This window comes from Fusarium keratoplasticum, chromosome 2 (genome assembly GCF_025433545.1).
Source record: "Fusarium keratoplasticum isolate Fu6.1 chromosome 2, whole genome shotgun sequence".
Classification (NCBI taxonomy): domain Eukaryota; kingdom Fungi; phylum Ascomycota; class Sordariomycetes; order Hypocreales; family Nectriaceae; genus Fusarium; species Fusarium keratoplasticum.
The window spans coordinates 1,538,915-1,558,067 of record NC_070530.1 but is presented as its reverse complement, the minus strand read 5'-3'; the positions used below and the strand labels follow the sequence as shown (position 1 = coordinate 1,558,067).

The 19,153-nt window shown below is 55.1% G+C and overlaps 6 protein-coding genes across 6 annotated transcripts; 3 read left to right on the top strand and 3 right to left on the bottom strand.

Annotated features, from left to right (window-relative positions):
* Positions 1-5,139: 5,139 nt before the first annotated feature.
* NCS57_00241800 (Ribosomal RNA-processing protein 8) lies at positions 5,140-6,654 on the top strand (the record flags this gene model as incomplete). Its single annotated transcript, XM_053052449.1, has 1 exon — positions 5,140-6,654. The coding sequence occupies exon 1, from the start codon at positions 5,173-5,175 to the stop codon at positions 6,652-6,654; it is 1,482 nt and encodes a 493-aa protein (XP_052917695.1). The 5' UTR covers positions 5,140-5,172.
* A 363-nt stretch (positions 6,655-7,017) lies between these two features.
* On the bottom strand, positions 7,018-8,465 carry NCS57_00241700 (DNA damage-inducible protein 1; the record flags this gene model as incomplete). The annotated part of the gene is made up of 3 exons (XM_053052448.1): positions 7,018-7,745; positions 7,801-8,399; positions 8,464-8,465. Coding segments are annotated over 3 exons (1,329 nt in total).
* A 3,098-nt stretch (positions 8,466-11,563) lies between these two features.
* NCS57_00241600 (N-acetyltransferase domain-containing protein) lies at positions 11,564-12,661 on the top strand (the record flags this gene model as incomplete). The annotated part of the gene is made up of 4 exons (XM_053052447.1): positions 11,564-11,893; positions 11,976-12,389; positions 12,440-12,526; positions 12,581-12,661. The coding sequence occupies 4 exons, from the start codon at positions 11,564-11,566 to the stop codon at positions 12,659-12,661; spliced, it is 912 nt and encodes a 303-aa protein (XP_052917693.1).
* Positions 12,662-12,936: 275 nt separating this feature from the next.
* On the bottom strand, positions 12,937-13,638 carry NCS57_00241500 (Orotate phosphoribosyltransferase; the record flags this gene model as incomplete). The annotated part of the gene is made up of 1 exon (XM_053052446.1): positions 12,937-13,638. The coding sequence occupies one exon, from the start codon at positions 13,636-13,638 to the stop codon at positions 12,937-12,939; it is 702 nt and encodes a 233-aa protein (XP_052917692.1).
* A 369-nt stretch (positions 13,639-14,007) lies between these two features.
* On the top strand, positions 14,008-16,103 carry NCS57_00241400 (Nucleolar GTP-binding protein 1; the record flags this gene model as incomplete). The annotated part of the gene is made up of 3 exons (XM_053052445.1): positions 14,008-14,137; positions 14,198-16,005; positions 16,062-16,103. 3 exons carry the CDS (start codon positions 14,008-14,010, stop codon positions 16,101-16,103), a joined length of 1,980 nt encoding a protein of 659 aa, XP_052917691.1.
* A 632-nt stretch (positions 16,104-16,735) lies between these two features.
* Positions 16,736-18,732, bottom strand: NCS57_00241300 (Rab GDP dissociation inhibitor; the record flags this gene model as incomplete). Its single annotated transcript, XM_053052444.1, has 8 exons — positions 16,736-16,930; positions 16,987-17,141; positions 17,195-17,734; positions 17,789-18,170; positions 18,256-18,283; positions 18,345-18,404; positions 18,536-18,560; positions 18,687-18,732. 8 exons carry the CDS (start codon positions 18,730-18,732, stop codon positions 16,736-16,738), a joined length of 1,431 nt encoding a protein of 476 aa, XP_052917690.1.
* Between the last annotated feature and the right edge of the window lie 421 nt (positions 18,733-19,153).

The following is a 19,153-nucleotide window of genomic DNA, read 5'->3' as shown; positions in this document are numbered from 1 at the left end:
GTGATAGAGTCGTGCTCTCAAGCGCGGAAGGGGACGGGAGGAGAGCAAGACAACAGCCAAGGATCTGGGATTGTCTACTATAAGCTTCTGGCGGCAGGTGCTAGAGCAACTGAAACATGTTTGTGTAACTTGAGAGTCGGCGGTTTGCCAGTTGAGCTCGGCCACCGGGGCGAGGAGATGGATGGGTTTCCTGTCAAGTCTGGCCGGCGACAAGGCGTCGCAGCAAGGATGACGATCTTGTGCTCGGTGTTTTGTCTTGTCCGTCTGCTGTTGATTGAGCCGCCTGGTCGTCTAGTCGGGATGTCTCTGAGCAAGCTTCTTGTTTTAGCTCTTGCTCTCTCCGCGTCTCTCTCTTTTTGTTACCAAGACGATGGACCCTTCTTTTAACCTCGGGGCGTTGAAAGAGTCCGGCTGATAATGAACGGCCTCTAGTAAGGCCCAATTATTCAAGTTTGCGAGGCGACTGATGAGAGAACGAGAAAGGGCCGAGAAAGGGCAGCACGCGCCCCGGGTCCTGAGGGCGGCACCGTACCCGCCGCCTGTAAAGGTAGCTTAGCGGGATGTTGGGATGTGTGGAGATGAGGGTGGTGGTTTTTTGCCGGAAACTGTGGGGGGGCTCTCCGGCGATGGTGATGGTGATGGCGTCCCGAATAGGGAAGGTACACAGTGTCAAGCCAGACACCGGATGAGTTCAAGCACACAGACGAAAACCAGCTCGTGTTGGTAAGAAAGGCGTTACTGGAGCCTTGAGAGTGAAGATTGGAGGTGAAGGAGATGTTCAAAATCAAGGATGGAAGAGGAAGGACGTGTTAATGCGGAGGGGAAAGGCCGGCTATTCTCAGATCAGGCTGGCTCGATGAGGTGGGCAAGAGCGGGATGCACCTCCTCAGGCACGCAGGGTACCTCCTTCCTTCCCACTCTCAGACTTTATTTACCGCCTCGAGGCTCAAAATTGAAATGGAAGGCGGCCAGACCAGGGAGGACGGGGCACAGCGGCGCAGTGCAGTGGGTGTCACGGAAAGACAACTGAGAGACACCACCATGGAACAGACAGAGAGGAGAGGAAGTGAGATTAGGTGCAGTGAAAGAGGGGAATAAAGCAATTCGTTTCTCTCGTCTATGAAAGAGGAGATGCCTCGGTTCAAGGCCATATATCCGTAATCCAGACTCAATCCCACTCCATCGGCACTCGAGGTATCAAGACGGGCAAACTACAAGAGGCATAGTCGAGTCCACAGCCCGTACGAGCCTCTGCAACCCAAGGTACATGCGCTAATCAGTCCTATTAGTAACAAAGGCCGCTATCCCCAGTAGATGAAACTTGAAAATCACCACCAGGCCAGATGCACCACCGGATGGGAAACCCAGATACAGTATGGACATGACATGGGGATAGCTTGGGCCAAAACTGCCGCTTGACAATCTGCAGGCGCGCCAGGGCCAAGGCACTAAAACTCCCACCGCTCGCCTTAGCACGACCCCAAAGCTTCCAAGAGACAGGTACCGCCGACTCGACGGCATCAGAACTGCCACTCATTTAACGTGGAAGTGGATTCCTCATGCATCCATTGCATTGCAGAGAGGGGAGAGACAGTCCTTCAAGTCTAAGGACAACCCTGTCCTGCTGGCGGCGTTGCAGTACTAAGGCGGGCCTATCGTTCGAGCACCCCCGGCCGGCATCAGACCCGAAGTATCCGTTTCCCGTTTCTCAACGGAGAGTGACGCAGATAAAGGCATTGTTGCTTCTCTCCTGCCCTGCCAACCAGCAAGACCGTCTCAGATTACGCCTTTTTCTGACACCGGTCTACCTGAAAAGTAAAGAGCATTGACAACAAGGTCGAAGCCATCATCAAACCCTAGACGCACGGGGAAACAATACAATCCGGCGGTTGCTGTCAGGACTTAGCGATCACAAGCTTAACGCCGCCATTGCCCAGTGCGACACCCTGGGGCGTTCCCTGGCCCAACCTTAACCCGGCCATGCCGATCTCCATTCGTCCATCTAGGACCCGGCATCTAAGATGCCGCTCTCCTTGCGCCTGGGGCTTGCTGGCTGCCGAAGGCTCCGTACGCACATGGTAACTGCAGGTATCAGAGCCGGCAGGGCAGGGCCCGTATCTTGAGATGAGCAGCACTGACTGCGCGGGACAGTGCCCTCTCTCCAGTCAACGGTGCTATATCTGCCCTCGTCATGGAGCAGTGGACGCAATGCAATGCAGCCACAAGCCCCCAAATCAAGCCCGTTGGTGAGCACGACACCCCTCTGGCTCCTCCTCTGCTCATACACAGTGCCCTGTGGGCTCTTTTTCTGGCAATTCCAGCCCTAAATAAGGCCTTATGACGGACTGGGCGTCTCCCACACACCACCACGACCTTAGACCGCTGCTCTCAACTCGAGCTTGAGGCCGACTCCCCAACTAACGTTACAGTACGTAAAAAGATTGGCGAATGGTTTTTCGTACATCTTGGGCCCTTTTCTCGGAAGTGACTTGGCCGAGCTCCTTCCACCTACAGTACCGTCGGTCGGGCCCTTCTCGGACGGGTTCCCCTCCCGCCCGCGGACCCTCCGAACGGCTGCCAAAACCTTATTAGCAACCTCCTCCGTGCGTTGCACTACCTCTACTACCTACCTACTATGGTATCCTAGTTCTTGACCTTTGTTCACTTCCCTCGTCCGCTGCTTATGATGGATATCAACCGTTGTTGAATCTATTGTTGACTGGGACATTGCTAGCCTGTTGATCTGCGCCTCGTCCTGCCATGGGTTCCTGTACACCATGAACCGACGTTTCTATGCGCCCTCATAGTCTTGCCCTCCTACTCGAGCGCTAAGTCTGAATGCAGCTACAGTACCAGTTCAAGAGCACCTGTGTAACACAAACAAAACATACCGTTACACATTCCTCGTTTCTGGTCCTGCCCAGATCCTTTGAACGCATCATGTCTTTCACGCACAATGTACGACCTCACCAGACACACTGCCTCTGAGCAACCCGACTCAACACCAAAAGGCCCCCCTTGCCCGGTTCTCTGCCTGATCTTCAGGCCGTGAAGGTGTAGCCCAGGTCCTTTCATCCCAACCCCGGCGTTGCCCGCCATTGGGATCTTGTCCCGGCAAGCCACCATGCCGTGAACCGGTGTTGGAGGGGCATGCCGCCGCTTCTTTGACGCAGAACTGCGCTTCTGATGTTTCCATCACGATCGAGCTCGAAAGTTCTCGACGAACGATGCGAAGACATGTCTTAGACCCAGTCGTTGGTCTCAAGAACTTGCCTCATCTACCAAGCCGCGGTAGTACAGACGCCGCCATTGAAGAAGGCTGTGGCAAAACAAGAGCTTTGGGGGCCTACCGACAGGTATACCTGCGCCCCGTACGTTGCGTGCCTGTTCCACGAGTACGAGCCCTTGCCCAGGAAGAGAGCTGCAGAGCACCACAGTCTTCGAGATGGACCTTGATGAGTGGGCAACTAACCCCAATTCTGCAACTTGGGATTACCCAGTTTGCATGCCGTGTCTTTTGGGGGCCATCTTTACAGACCGCCATGCTGCAAGACAGAGGATGTTCCTGGCTTCCAGCTTCAAAGACTGAGTTGATTCAAGCAAGTACTATGAAGTCCTCGTGTTGTGGCGCTGTGGCAGCTGTATAACTGTTGTGTCCGGTCAAGGGCTTCGGAGGCCACCCCCGCTCATACATGCTCCAGGAATAAGCTGAAGTCGCGCCTCGTGTTCAGATGAAGCGCCTAGAGCATGGCTGCTCGCGGGAAGCGACGCCCATGATCCGGAACCATGCATCAGGCGGGTATCCTCTGCTCCTCGAGTATTGGTGCCATTCCCACTTCGCAGCAAGCCAAGTCGCTCCATGGCTTGTCGGGCGTCCGGGGGTTTCACACTGCGATCGGATTCTCGATCGCCAGCAACTCGCGATCGTTTATCAGGGCTCATCGACTGATCTTCCCGCCTCCAGTGACTCCTTCTTTTACATAATGTCTCAATACCCGCTGTGAGCAGGCTTCTGCACGCACCCGCTGTCCTAAATAGCACAGCCATGCGGCTCATGGCATTTCCACCGCGTAAGGAGGTGTGACGAGTTCTCACCAAGGAGCCAGTCTATTTCGGGGAAGGGACGGGCTTTCAAGGCCAAGACGGTCGAGAGCATCGAGAAGCTCTTGGCCATTATGCGCTTTGTCTCAAGTTCCCAGAGGAACTGGAGCTGTACGACAACCTGTCACCCCAGGTGCGTGAAGACCATCACCCAGCTTACTTGGCTTTTTGGCTTGGTCAACTCACCTTTTTCCGTGTGTTCAATGTTGTTCCCTGTCCCTTCACGTCAACGGCCTTGAGCTGAGAAGTTAGGTGTCTTAACTGGAGCTCTGAACTAAGAATAAACCACTATCTCTCAATACACAAAGAGCAAAAGAAAGGTCATAATCACAACACACCATGGAATGCGAATAAGGATACAGTCCCTCCAGATTATTTTATAGACAAGCATGATACACTTAGTCATCTTCATTAAGCCGTCATGGCATAATCAAAGCCAGTCTGAGGAGAATTGAAAGTATCTAACCAAACTGGCGAATATGAGATGGAGAGAAGTTATTCTTTTGTTGCTTAGCATGTGTTAATGTGATGTAAGCCATGCATTTAAAATTGAGACGCTCCATGAGGGCAAGTGGACAATCCAGTGTGCCAATACAAAGATACTCAAAATATAAGATGAATTAGAGATACTAAAGTCAGTTGATAGGACCCATTATGCTTATGTTGCTATTTGGCCTGCCTGGAACTATATGAGAGTGCTTGTAACAAACGGACTCATAAGGGTCAGGCCAACGCGATAATTAAAACACCCCTAGATTAAGTTTCAAAGCATTGCCATTTCTGAATGATCCTTTCTGGTAATTATGCCAATTTTTTTTTAAAATAAATCATGGTATTTATTCAACTCTCATCTTGTCTTTCTTCTGTCTCCCACTCGAGGTTCATGTGGTGTTGTAGGTCAAGGCGCACGGGCCAGGTGCCGACTTGAGATTGATACAGTGAGATGCCTACTTGCGGTAAGCTTGGGGTGCGTACCTCGAAGCAAAAAAAGTTCAGACGTCAAATTTCCTACAAACCGTTTGTTCACCACGACTTCATCTTGAACAACATCAAAACCAACAAACCTTGAAAATGTTCGCGGTACCAGGATGGTCCGTGTCAGCAGACACGCTCAAGGCTGAAGCGCCTTCAGCAAACAACAACAGCGCCCCCGGCACAAAGTCAAAGAAGCGCAAGCGCAACAACGCTGCCGCCGCCGCTGCTGCAGCTACGGAAAACGTCACATCCTCAACCGTGGCCGACCTGTGGGAATCAGTCATTGAGGGCAAGAAGCCTGAAGCTCCTCCCAAGCCCGATAAGTCTGCCAAGCGGCAGAAGAAGGAGGGCAAGGGGAAGCGCGGTGATGATGAGCAACCTCAGGACAACAGCAAGCAGGGTGAAAAGAATGGAGATTTCCAGCCCAAGAGCAAGAAGGAAAAGAAGCAGAAGCAAAAGAAGAAGCCCGCAGAAGACAAGGATGTCAACCAAGGAGAGCCTGCTCCCACATCAGCAAAGAACGACGCCATCGCCAAGGCAACACCTCTGCCTCCCGCTCCTCCCAAGCTCACCCCCCTTCAAGCCTCCATGAGAGAGAAGCTCATCTCAGCACGATTCCGACACCTTAATGAGACGCTCTACACGAAGCCATCCGAAGAAGCGTACCAGCTCTTCCAGGACTCTCCCGAGATGTTTGACGAGTACCACGAGGGCTTCCGTCGACAGGTCAAGGTCTGGCCCGAGAACCCCGTCGACAGCTTCCTCCAGGACATCCGCTCCCGTGGCAAGGTCCGCCAGCCGGGCAAGGGGAGGCCCGGCGCCCCTCCTACGCCCCTCGCCAAGATGCCGTTGCCCCGTACTCAGCAGGAGTGCACCATCGCCGACCTCGGCTGCGGCGACGCTCGCCTCGCTGAGGCTCTTCAAGCCGATGGCAAGAAGCTCCGCGTCAACGTCAAGAGCTTCGATCTCCAAAGCCCCAGCCCTCTTGTTACCAAGGCCGATATTGCAAACCTACCTCTTGCTGATGGCTCCGTCAACGTCGCTGTCTTCTGCCTTGCCCTGATGGGCACCAACTGGGTCGACTTCATCGAGGAGGCCTACCGCATCCTGCACTGGAAGGGCGAGCTCTGGGTTGCCGAGATCAAGAGCCGGTTCGGGCCTATCCGGAACAAGAACGCCCCCGTCGTCCACAGCGTCGGAAATCGAAAGAAGGCGGCCGCGGGCAAGAAGGGCAAGGGCAAGGGTGATGACGATGCCGACAACGACGAGGATTTGGCTGTCGAGGTGGACGGTGCGGATGACCGCCGCCGGGAGACTGATGTTTCGGCATTCGTCGAGGTTCTCAAGTCGCGCGGTTTCGTCCTTCAGGGGGACCGCGCGGCTATTGACCTATCCAACAAGATGTTTGTCAAGATGCACTTCATCAAGGGTGCATCGCCCACAAAGGGCAAGGGTGTGAAACCTCAGGAGCCTCCCAAGGGGAAGAGGGGCATCATCCGCAGGATAGACCCCGTTGATGAGGAGCCAGAGGTCAACGAATCCTCCATCCTGAAGCCATGCGTCTACAAGATTCGATGAGGAACAAGATAGAAGGGGGTTGAAGACGGCTTGTACACAGTTATCACAGCGAGGGATACCCGCACCAAAAGCTATCGTGCAATTTTATTTCTTCGTAAACGGCGTATAAATTTCATTTCCTCTCTTGTTGCTCCTGACTGCCATGCCACAGAGTTCATCAAAAGCCTGTATGCTAACCCCCTCGGAGCGTGGGCTTGGACTTTATCTATCCCCCATCGCGGCGAGTTGCTTAACCTTCATCTATTATTATTCTGCCCACGCCCAAGCTTGTTCTTTTCCATCCTGGTCCTGGCCTGATCCTGGTCCTGATACCCTCCCATGCTAGTAGTGACGCTCTGAAAAATGTCATGGATCAAGTTGGGTTTAGAAAAAGATCAAACTGGCAGCCACATCCGCGTTGCCGTCTGCTGCTTGGAGTGCTTGGATCGCTTGCTCCCTCGTAGCTCCCATTGATACCAGGCTCTCAATAGCTTGCGGCGAAATCTGTATCCTCGGAGCTGCAGGCTGGGCCGGGACCGCAGCTGGAGGCGCAGCAGGGGGGGCAGCGGGAGCAGCGACTGGCGCGGGCTGTGGAGGGGCAGCCGTAGGTTGCTGTTGCTGTTGCTGTTCACCGGGAGGAAGAACAGCACCCGAGCGTTGTCCGATGGTCGTTCCGTCGGGGCCAGGCAAGGTAGGCTCCTGTACAATTGCTGCCTCCTCCTCCTTGGGGATCTCTGCCTCTCCCAGGAAAGGAACCTCCTCGCCTTGGATGATCAGCTTGTCCTTGGCCAAGTCAATGGTGGCCTGATATCGCTTCAGCATGTCGAGGCCGAGCAGCAGATCGACTGACTTGCCCTCCATGACAGTGAAACTGCAGGGCAGGAAGAGGTTTCCAATCTTGATCTGGGCCGAGTGGACACGTCCGATGATGTTGGCCGTTCCCACACCACGAGCAACGCCAGCAAATCGGGTATCAACAAGACGCATAATTCCACATTCCTCGGCACAAGCAGGAGACATGATGGTTGCCTGGGCTCCAGAATCCACCAAGGCTTTGACATTGTGACCGTTCACGGCCACGTCGAGGTAGAGCATGTGGACTCGTCCAAAGACTAAATGGATTTGTCAGTCATCCGGTTTCGACCCTTTCATCCCAACATGACTTACCCTCGGGGTTGTGCTCCATAGCATTTTGCAGGTTCTCCATAACTCGCTCCTGGCGGATCATTTCTTCAATCTTCCTCTGGTTTTCGACATTAAAGGGGTCGTCATTCAATCTCTCAATCTCTCGTTGCCGCTCCATACGCTCTCGCTGCTCTCGGTCCTGGCTATCGTGAAATATCTGGGCAAAGCGAGCTGGGTTGTCCACGGCCGCGGCCAGCTCAGGGTGCTGTCTCTGGAGCTGCGCCCTCACTGCAGGTTGACCCAAAATCTGAAGGCGAATAAGCTCGGGGTCTTGTTCATTGCCGCCTCGTCTCCGAGGCTGAGGACGCCGAGCTTGCTCTGGAACGCCTGTGCTGCCTCGCATGTCACGGACGTGCAGAGCCAGCATGTCCCCATCCTTAATCTGGTGTTGCTCCATCGTCTGGGCATCGTCGGAGATTAGGCGGCCATTATGGTAGAGGTGTTGTGAGGTCGGAGGGATGGTTGATTCTGCCTGGATAGACTCGCGGAGGGTGGCCAAGGTCATGTCGGGGAAGATTTCGAGTGTAAGCAGGCTGTCCTGCTCCCCAGCTTGGGGATTAAATATATTGAGGGTGATGCGCCTGTTTGCGAGCAGCAGTTAGCCTCTTGAGAAATGAATGGAGAGGTATATGAGAAACCACCAACATTGTCGCTAGATTTCGGAGTTATGGTTATGCTAGCCAAGGCGAGTGAGATCGAAGTTTGGGGGGAGTTGAGGTGCGGTCGAAATCACAAGGCAGACGTCAAAGACGTAACTAGCAAAGTGGCTGGTTCGTGAGGAGTGCTTGCGTGAACGTGGCTAACAGGGCCCAGCTGCCTAGGTAAGTAACTGGGTAGGGTAGGTAGATATCGTGGAGGGAGGGAGAGAGAGCAAGACAAAGCCAGACCCAAAGTTTGGGGCCTGGGGAGGACGGACAAGGTGCGGATGGGGATGCAAGAAAAGAAGAAAAAAAAAAGTTGAGAACTTTGCAGGAGGTTGGTTGGTTTGTTCCGCCCCCGAGATCAGATGGAGATGTAGATGCAGGTGCAGATGGAGCTGGCTTGGCCGGGGGAAGCTGGATGAGGTTCAAGGTAGGTACGTTCAGGTCGTGAGGGGCGCCGGAGGGGCAACTTTGGGCAAGAAGTCGCCGGATTTTCGGGGCGAGCGGCGGTGACGACAGAAGCGTCTGAGCGCCCGCGGCTTAACGTTAGGGATAGAAGCCACTAACCTTTAGGGGATAGGTCACTGAGACGGTGCTGTTGGAGGGGCTGCCAGAATACAGCATGCACATTGCGAGTCAGCTTGCATGGATAACGTCATGTTTTTAATGTCATGCTGGCGGAGTTTTCTACTCTTATCGCCAAGAGCAAGGAAACCTCGGCACTCGAGATGCAGTACTAAAGTAAGCAAGCAGCTGGAGAGCTCCCTCCTGTCCAGCTCATCAACCCCAAAGAATAACATTGCTACCTACACAAACAAACATTTCATTTGTATCCATGCCACTCGGCGTGATTGTGGACGGCCGCAACTGCATATACTGTACCTTTTCGTCGACCTGCACGCACGTTATTGCAGCCACGGATCCGATCCTGGAAGCCGGCAGAAGCCAGCCGATGCTCATGGACGAATCCCAGATCCCAGGGGGCGAGCATGACAGCGGAGCACCAGGCTGCGACAGCGTCGACGAGGCCGCCATGATGCTGACGACGAATCGACGGAGGCCCTTGGTCATCTATTGGCTTCCAGGTAGGTCAGGTCGGTCACTGCTGACGAGACTGCCCAGCAACAGATCGCTCACTCTGGTGCGGCCAGGTCCCTTGTCCTCACAGAACTGGGCATTCGTACGCATCGTCGTATCCTGTCCCACGGCCGCAGCCTGGAAGCCTCTTACATAGTGGCCAGCTGTGACTGCTGCAGGACGGCTCGGCATGAACCCCGTCTTCCCCTGGTTTCTCGAGGCCCATACTCCAGAGTCGTTGCCAACAGCAGCAACCTCACAGGTGGTCCCGAGAAACACTCCTCCTGCCGCGTGCAAGCCGGCCGCGGAGCAGGGCACCAGATCAGGTACACTTCGCAGCCGTCGATGCCCGGCCATGTGCGAGCGTCCAATGCCCGTTGCGTACGCTCCCGCGGCTGTTGGTGATTTGCAACTGGAGCCGCTTGAGATCGCATGCGGATGCTGCCGCTCCAGGGAGCCTCCTGGTCACACTCCCCCATCCAGGGATCCCCAACTGCTGATCGACCAGGTTGACAGGGAGTCCTGGGGACGCGCACAGCGATCTCCTGCAGCGCTAGCTCTCCTCGCAGGCTGGAGGCTTGTGTTCCCTGTTCCCGTTGTCCGGGTCACTCGGGGGATCTTGTCGATTCGACAAGACTTGGTTCAGTCTTGGCCGAGCTTTGCCGTTTGTTGCTGGAGCTGCCTGTGCAGTCCCGTCCGTCTTATTCCAAGACCGGGGACCCAAAGAGCTGGAATTGTCAGACTTATGTTGCCTTTAATGTTAGTGGTGTACGGGGTATCATCAGTTATGCCGGAACTGGACTGAAACCCTGAAGTCGCAAGCGAGACTTGGTGGGTTGGATCTTGAAGCTCGTGTCGTGCATACCAGAATCTCAACGAATATTAGGCGATATGCGTAACATCCATGGATCTGAAATTTTCAGGATGGCGTGTAAGTCGTGGAGCAATCTAGTGAGCTCCAGACATGACATTGCTTGTATGGATGTTAGGAAGTCGGCCCAAGCTGAAGCTGGCGCAGGTGACCTAATCCGCCTACCCTAGAGACCCGTGGCCGATTACATGGCCAGCTCAACAGCATCACAATTGTCACCGGGTCGCTGCAACAGTCTTGTTTGTCAGTTGCTGCCTTGTGGTTACAGAATCTGCAAACTTCCGCTTTCTGTTTGTCCCTACTTTCGCCGCAGTCACGCGACCATGGTGAGAATGACTCTAAGCTAGGTAGCTATGTCATGTGCTTGAGGAAAGAGTACGAATGGACGGATCTTCTCCCCCGCTCTCATGAACCCATCCTGACGAGAAGACGGAGAACTATTCGACACCCCCCTCCAAGATAGTCCAAACTCCAAAGCTCCTCGGCCGCCCCCGCATAGATCCATCGCATCGCATCAACCCTTTTTAGAACCCTCAAACTCATCATCTCATACTTCGACCGGGCTCGGCGGCTCGACCAAAGCTTGGACTCCACTTGGTCCATCTCGGCGCCGGCCTCATCGTCCGATCTCTCGGTAGCCGTGGGTCCACCTGGAGTGGACGAGCAAACAGGATTCCCAAGAGTTCTTTCCCGTCCCATGACGCTGATTCACTTTCACCAGTCAAACGAGGCCGTGATTCAGTGACTCAATACAATCGGCAAACACCCCTTTGGGCCCCTATCACCGGGGTCATCTCATCAATCAGCCAGCCCAACTCCCGGGAATATCAAGTAGGGCAAAGCCATTCAGCCTGTGTAAACCACCGAGCGCACGGGCGAGCATCATTTCTTCTCATCACATCATCATATCACCAGCTGAACAGCCTCGACCACGGGGAACCCAGCCTCAGCACGAGTTAATCGAGAAATCAGAGACCCACCCCGGCAACAGATCTGACCTGACCCTTGAAAAAGGCTCACCAACACCGACTCTCATCTCATTCCATACCTACAAGACCGTGCCTTTAGTTGCACTCCTTCTACGGAAAGTCACCTTCTTCTTCTTCTCATCCCAAGGAGATTACTACACGAAACACAAACGCACACAACCGTCCAGATGAGCAGCATGGAAAAGAAGAATGAGTTCGCCACGGCCGCCAGAGACATGATCTTCTCTGGAGGCGCCACGGATGATAGGGACACGGACGACGATGGTGGCGCCATCGACGACTCGTGCGACGCAGACGAGGAGATGGTCACGTCCAAAAGGAACATTGCCCAGCTGAGAATCCAGAAGAGAAACTCGGAAGCCGGTCTTCTGAAGAAAGTCATCCCATTCCACTGGGCCCCGATGCTCTCGCCCCTGACCGAGAACGACATTGCAACCTGTGTCACGCTCGAGAACGCTGCGCTCTCCGACCCAAGACACAGGTCGCTGCCCGAAAAGGTAAGCCAGACGGCATATGCTCGTCTCACGCAGTCCTCTATGTGATTGCGCCTCTAGAACCACCGCTGACCAGTTGCCATAGATTGAGTACCGCATCCGCAAATCTGGCGGGGTCTGCTACGGTCTCTTCAATACATACAGACCAAGTGATGCAAAGGACTGGACCATCACCACCCTGCAGCACAGCCGACCTGTCGAATCTGGCCGCTATGACCATGCCAAGCATGTCATGTTTGTCCACATCCTAGCTACCCTAGGAACTCACCCAGTCGTCACCGACGCCGACATGGCCATGCCCGAGAACTGGCGAGATCCTTCGGCTTGTCAAGGTTCACCCCTGGGCCACCAGTCGACGGGGAGAACGATTTGTCTCCATTCCTTTGTCGTGTGCCCCGAGGTCCAAGGTGTCGGCATTGGCAAGACGGCGATGACGTCGTATCTCCAGCTCATGAACGAGTCTGGCATGGCTGACCGAGTTGCATTGATCTGCCAACCTGTAAGTTCTGACGTATGTTCCCCCTAACTTCTAGATTCTAACGCATCCAGTACGCGATCCCATTCTACAAGTGTTTTGGCTTCAGAGATATCGGCCTGAGCACCGAGGCCCTTGCAGGACAAGGCTGGCATGCCATGGTAAGTGGTTGATTCGCCGTTTGATTCAATCCGTTGCTAAACGTGCCTCTGTAGGTGCTCGACCTCAGCGGTCCCAAGAAGAAGACCAAGGAAGAACCCACTCAAGTGGCTAAGAAGCCCGGGAGCTCAACATGATGATGGATCTCTCGTGGCTTGTCTACATACGATTGCCATCAACAGGCAACAATCAGAGTATCAGCTCAGGAGAAGCCGCAGGTATTTGCTTCATCTTTGTACCACGGCCAATTGCTCGCACAACCGAGTCATCTAAAATAATGAGATAGCTGGTCTATAACTTTTTTTGCGTTTCACACTCTATCTCCCTTTTGATTGCCCAATTCTCTTTCCTGGTGACCATTTTTAGTATCGTAACATCGTTCCTTTAACCCATTGCTCGACTCCCGTGGCGTTTAGTCGCTGGCCTTGTACTTGAGGCGGTACTCTTCGGTTCGCTTGATGTCGTCCTCGGAAGCGAAGCTCTTCATGCCGGCGATGATGTCGTCCAGGGTCAGGATCGCAAAGATGGGGATGCCGTACTCCTTGCGAAGCTCACCAATGGCACTGGGGCCAGGCTTGGACTCGTCACCATCGGTGGCAGGGAGCTTCTCCATGCGGTCCAGAGCAACGACGATACCAACGACGATACCGCCCTCCTTGCGGATCTTGTCAATGGCCTCCCTCTTGGCTGTGCCGGCAGTGATGACGTCGTCGACAATCAGGATCTTCTTGCCCTTGAGGGGAGCACCAACAATGTTGCCTCCCTCACCATGGTCCTTGGCCTCCTTGCGGTCAAAAGAGTACGACACGCGGTCCAGGTTCTCGGGAGCCAGCTCGCCGAGCTTGACGGCGATGGACGAGGCAAGGGGGATGCCCTTGTAGGCGGGGCCAAAGATGATGTCGAAGTCGAGACCGGTCTGCTGCTGGGCCTCGGCGATGGACTTGGCGAACGCAGTGGCGATGGTGCCGGCGAGGCGGGCAGTGTGGAAGAGGCCGGCGTTGAAGAAGTAGGGCGAGATGCGCTTCGACTTGAGCTCGAAGCTGCCAAACTTGAGGATCTCGCCGGCGATGGCGGCCTGGAGGAAGTCTTGCTTGTAGGGGGCGAGCTGAGACATGTTGAGGTGTGAAATTGATGAACAGAAGATAATCTCTTGTCGGTCGATATGGTAGAGATCAAAGTTTTTGCAGTTGCGATAGCCCCTCCATCCAAAGCAAAATGGCTTCGATTGGTGTTGACCCTCACCTGCTGGCGCTCAATGTATGGCGGCGGGGTTTAGCGGGGTTGAGATCCAGATGCCAATTGGCCTCAACCAATCAGAGGCCCCGTCTTCCCCTCGCGCGCACGCCCACTTATCGATAACACGAGTAAAAAAAAAATTGACCGCCCAACTGAATTTGCCATTATCCTCCTTCAAGCGTCGAGTGTCTCCTCCTCTGTCGCTCCAATACAAAATCATATCGAATTATCCGACAGATCGCCCATCATGAAGACGACCTGGAAGGATATCCCCCCGGTTCCTACTCAGCAGGAGTTCCTGGACATCGTGCTGAGCCGGACTCAGCGCAAGCTGCCCACGCAGATTCGCGCCGGCTTCAAAATCAGCCGTATTCGAGGTGAGCACTGATAAAACAACCACGACACCCAATATAGGTCGCTCACACTTCCACGTCTAGCCTTTTACACTCGCAAGGTCAAGTTCACCCAGGAGACCTTTTCTGAAAAGTTCGGCGCCATCCTCGAGAGCTTCCCCCGACTGCAGGACATCCACCCGTTCCACAAGGATCTCCTCAACACCCTCTACGATGCCGACCACTTCAAGATCGCCCTCGGCCAGCTCTCCACCGCCAAGCACCTGATCGAGACCATCTCCCGCGACTATGTCCGCCTGCTCAAGTACGGCCAGTCGCTCTTCCAGTGCAAGCAGCTCAAGAGGGCCGCCCTCGGTCGCATGGCCACCCTCATCAAGCGCCTCAAGGATCCCCTCATGTACCTCGACCAGGTCCGCCAGCATCTTGGCCGTCTGCCCTCGATCGACCCCAACACGAGGACCCTGCTCATCTGCGGCTACCCCAACGTTGGAAAGTCGAGCTTCCTGCGCAGCATCACCCGCGCCGACGTCGACGTCCAGCCTTATGCCTTCACCACAAAGAGTCTGTTTGTCGGCCACTTTGACTACAAGTATCTCCGCTTCCAGGCCATCGACACCCCCGGAATTCTCGACCACCCTCTCGAGGAGATGAACACCATTGAGATGCAGAGTATCACCGCCATCGCCCACTTGAGGTCCGCCATCATGTACTTTATGGATCTCTCGGAGCAGTGTGGCTACACAGTGAGCGCCCAGATTGCTCTCTTCAAGAGCATCAAGCCCCTCTTCTCCAACAAGCTCGTCTTTGTCGTCGTCAACAAGATCGACGTCACCAAGCCCGAGGACCTCGAGCCCGAGCTGCAGGCCGAGCTCCAGTCCATCCTCAAGTCTGGTGAGGTCGAGCTCCTCCAGCTCTCCTGCAACACCCAGGAGGGTGTCCAGGAGGTCAAGAACGCCGCCTGCGAGCGTCTCATCGCCGAGCGCGTGAACCAGAAGCTCAAGGCTGGAACAAGCGCCAGCGGCAACATCGGTGGCAGGTTGGCCGATGTCATGTCCCGAATCCACGTCGCCCAGCCCATGGGCGGCCAGTCCCTCGAGACCTTCATCCCCGAGGGCGTCAAGGACCGCAAGAAGTACGACAAGGAGGACCCTGAGCGCCGGAAACTGGCCAGGGATGTCGAGGTTGAGAACGGCGGTGCCGGCGTCTTCAACGTCGACATGAAGGCCGACTACCTGCTCGAGAACCCCGAGTGGAAGTACGACAAGATCCCCGAGATCTTTGACGGCAAGAACGTCTACGACTTCATCGACCCCGACATCGAGGCCAAGCTCCAGGCCCTCGAGGAGGAAGAGGAGAAGCTCGAGGCTGAGGGTTTCTACGAGTCGGATGAGGATGTCGAGGACGACGAGGAGGCCGAGGTGCTGCGCAAGGCCGAGCTGATCCGCGAAAAGCAGCAGCTCATCCGCAACGAGGCCCGCATGAAGAAGCGCCTCAAGAACCAGGCCATCATCCCCCGCAAGCTGGCCAAGAAGAACCTCTCCGAGTTCGAGGACGCCATCGACGCCCTTGGAGTCGACGCTACCGACATCGCCGAGCGAGCCCGCTCAAAGTCGCGCCCCCGCGGCCGCTCCATGTCCCGCAGCCGCCTCGGCACCGAGGACCCGGATGCCATGGACGTCGACCGTGCCAGCACCCCTCGCGACCGCATGCGCTCCATGAGCCGGGCCCGAAGCCGAGCCCCGACCAGCAGCCGCCGCGACGACGGTGTCCAGGACGACGTCACCCGCACAAAGGCCGAGCGCATCGCCAAGCTCAACCAGAAGCGCATGAACCGCATGGCCCGCCAGGGCGAGGGCGACCGACACACGACCGCCTCCCTGACCAAGCATCTTGTAAGTTGTCCCTGTGCTGGATCCGTGAAGCCACTGCTAACTTTGACTCTTCCCAGGTGGTCGGAAAGCGTGGCATGGGCAAGACAAACCGTCGATAAAGGAGTCAAGCCCAGATCTCTGGGCTCGTCTTCCTCCACGTCTGTTTGTCTTTCTCTCTCTCATTTTGGCATATTTTTGCGGGCTCAGGGGCCGTGGTTTTTGCCTGGGAGTTGGGGCGTATGGAAAAAAGAGAATACTATGAATTGTGATCCCATCGCTGAGTTGTTGTGTACGCACTTGATTGCGCGTGTGGCGTCGTTGCTGGGGGGTTTCAAACCAGCTCGGCTAGAATAGTAGATATCACGGGTGTCCCTTGCTGGAGCAAAGAAAGGGGCTACTCTACCTTCTTCTTAACTTAAGTACTTATGATTTACGAGGCAAAAAGTTTGACTGTTGATAATCAAAGATATCACAATGCCTGATTACACATGTATCCATATTTCCCATATGGTTGATTATTGGATCATACGTGAGGTACACTATCGAAAAAAAGGTATATTTCAAGGGTGCTTGTCGTCTACAGGGACAGTTTCTTCACCCTCGGTTTGTCGTGGGTCGCCACAACAACCGTTGTCATAATGATGATTACAGTCATGAGAACAAAGCTGACGCACGCCGTTGCCTCCATTGCGCGGCTCACCTTCTCCTTTGGTTTCTCCAGCCCCAGCCCAGACTCGTGGTCGCGAGCTCTCTACTGATCCTCGGCGACCTGGATGCCGTCCCTCAAGCCCTCAACCTTGAGCTCCTCGCCAGCCGCACGACGGTAGATGTCCTTGACGTCGTCGGTGGTGGTCTCGAAGTGGCTGGTGGCGTCGTAGCTCTTGGAGATGAAGATGTTGTCATTGGTGCCGTCCGAGTTGGGCTCGTAGATGGGGATGGGAGGGCCCTAAAAGGTACATCAGCTCAGCTCTGCAGAATACTTGTTTGATGTAGGTAACTTACCATGAACTGCTCCTCGATCTTTCCGAGGCGGTCCAGACCGGCCTGGAGCTCAAGGTGGTGGTTAGCCGTGGTCTCAGCGATGGTAGAGACGATGGCGATCCAGTAGCCCTTGGGGCAGACGTTATGGGCGGACGAAACGCAGGCGATGTAGATGTCTAGCACTTGTCAGCAAACACATATGAACAGGGCAACATATGGGGTCACATACCGTTCTTGCGGCCGACCTGGGACTGGGGGATGATGAGCTGGGCCGAGTCGCTGTCGTTGGTGCCAGCCAGAGGGTGCTTCAGGATGCAGATGGCACGGAGAACGTGGCCGACAACCTTGGTCTTGTCGACAAAGTATGAAGGGTCACCAAGGATGAGCTTGGCGTTGGTCTCGAACTTCATCTCCTCAACACCAGACATGGTGGCCTTGATACCGACAGCCTTGTCGCCCTCGTACAGAATCTCGTCGACGTGGGTGTTGAGCATGTAAGTGCCACCGTAGATGGCGGACAGACGGGCAAAGCCCTGGGGGAGCTCGCCGAGACCGTAGAGAGGGTAGATGTAAGGGGACTTGCCATATCGAGCGACCGAGTTACCGTAGAGGCGGATGCGCTCGATGGCCTCGGGGGCCTGGCCGGGGGTGGTGATGTAGTCGTCGGTGAGGTACAGGGCCATGGCGTGGCCAATGAAGTCCTTGGTGGTCGTCTCGAGTCCGAACTTGTCAAAGACATCCTTCATGGTGCAGCCGTTGATGTCGAGACCTAGTTGAATAGCTACGAGTCAGCTCATGATGGTCTCAACCAGCGAGCAGTCACTGCATTGCTCTCGGTGCTGCGCTCGGGGATACAAACCCTTGTGTGTCGCGGGGTCGTTGATGTCAAAAGTGCCGACCCACTCGATGAAGGACTTCATGCGTCGCTTCTCAAAGATACCCATCAAGGGGGACTTCAGAGCCTCCGGGGCGTCAGAAGGCACCTTTGCGACGGTAGCTTTGCTTCCAGAGCCCTGCTGGACGTAGCTGCCGGCAACCTGCTTGAACTCGAGATATCGTGTCACGTCGGTGGAGACGAGGATGTTGGTCAACTCGCCCGAGGACATGAGGAACTTGGGAACGAGGTCGATGTTCCAGTCGTTGAGGCGGCCATACTGCTTCCAGGGCTCCTCGCCTTCGCGGTAGTTGCCATACTTCTTGAAGAGCTGCGTGAGGTCGTCGTTAGAAATGTCGGGTCAAGGGGAGGAACGCTGGTCGGGGGGGTAGAGGAGTGGGTGGGGGGTTGCATACCGCCTCGAGGTTCACGGATGCCGCCTCTCTGGAAACACGGTCAGCTTGGTTGTCTCTGGGGGGTGTATCACGGTGCAGGGGAGACTAACCCGCCATAGTGGTCATTCCGGTCGATGTGGAGGACCTTCTTGCCCTTGACGCTGAAGACACTGTTGGGGGAACCATCAGCCGACCGCCTTTATATCAAGCAGCACCAGCACCATCAAGCGCCAGCGCATAGGATCGCAAGACGAAGCGCTGTAGCACCAGCTTTGCTGCGTCTGTCCACTCATCGACTTACCCAGAGAGAATACACTCAGTCAGTCCTAAAAAACACGGTCAGCACAGAATCGAGACACCAAACTCCCTATCCATCCGTCCATCGCATAAAGTCCAAAGCTTTGGCTGGATGCGGGGGGGTTCGAACAGCAGAGGCGGGGGGAGCGACATACCAGTGCCCAGCACGATGACGTCGTATTCCTTTGCAATCTCATCCATGATGCACGATGGTGACTATCCGTCGATGACTGAATGTGAATGTGTAGTAGAGAGAAGAGGTGAGGGTTAAGAAAAAAGGAGGAGAGGAGCAAAAGAGGCGGGATGAAGCTCGAGCGAGGTGCGAAGAAAGTGGCGGGGTTTGGGGAGGGGATGAAAGCATCGGTCAAGGTCAATCCTTAGGTAGCCCGTGTGGGGACCGTCCTCATTATTTTAGAGGACCACTGCCAAAGGACACTCCAACTTCAACCTAACCTTGTGGTTGACGCCTCCAACAGCAACGTCTTACCCAGTTTGTCCAGTCCATCATCTCGCTCCCACGAGACCGATCACCGATTATTGATTATGCATTGCCCGTTTCGTCGTGGCTACTAATCTGCCAGATCGCTTAATCCAATTCGACTAGGTAGCTAGTATGAGCCGG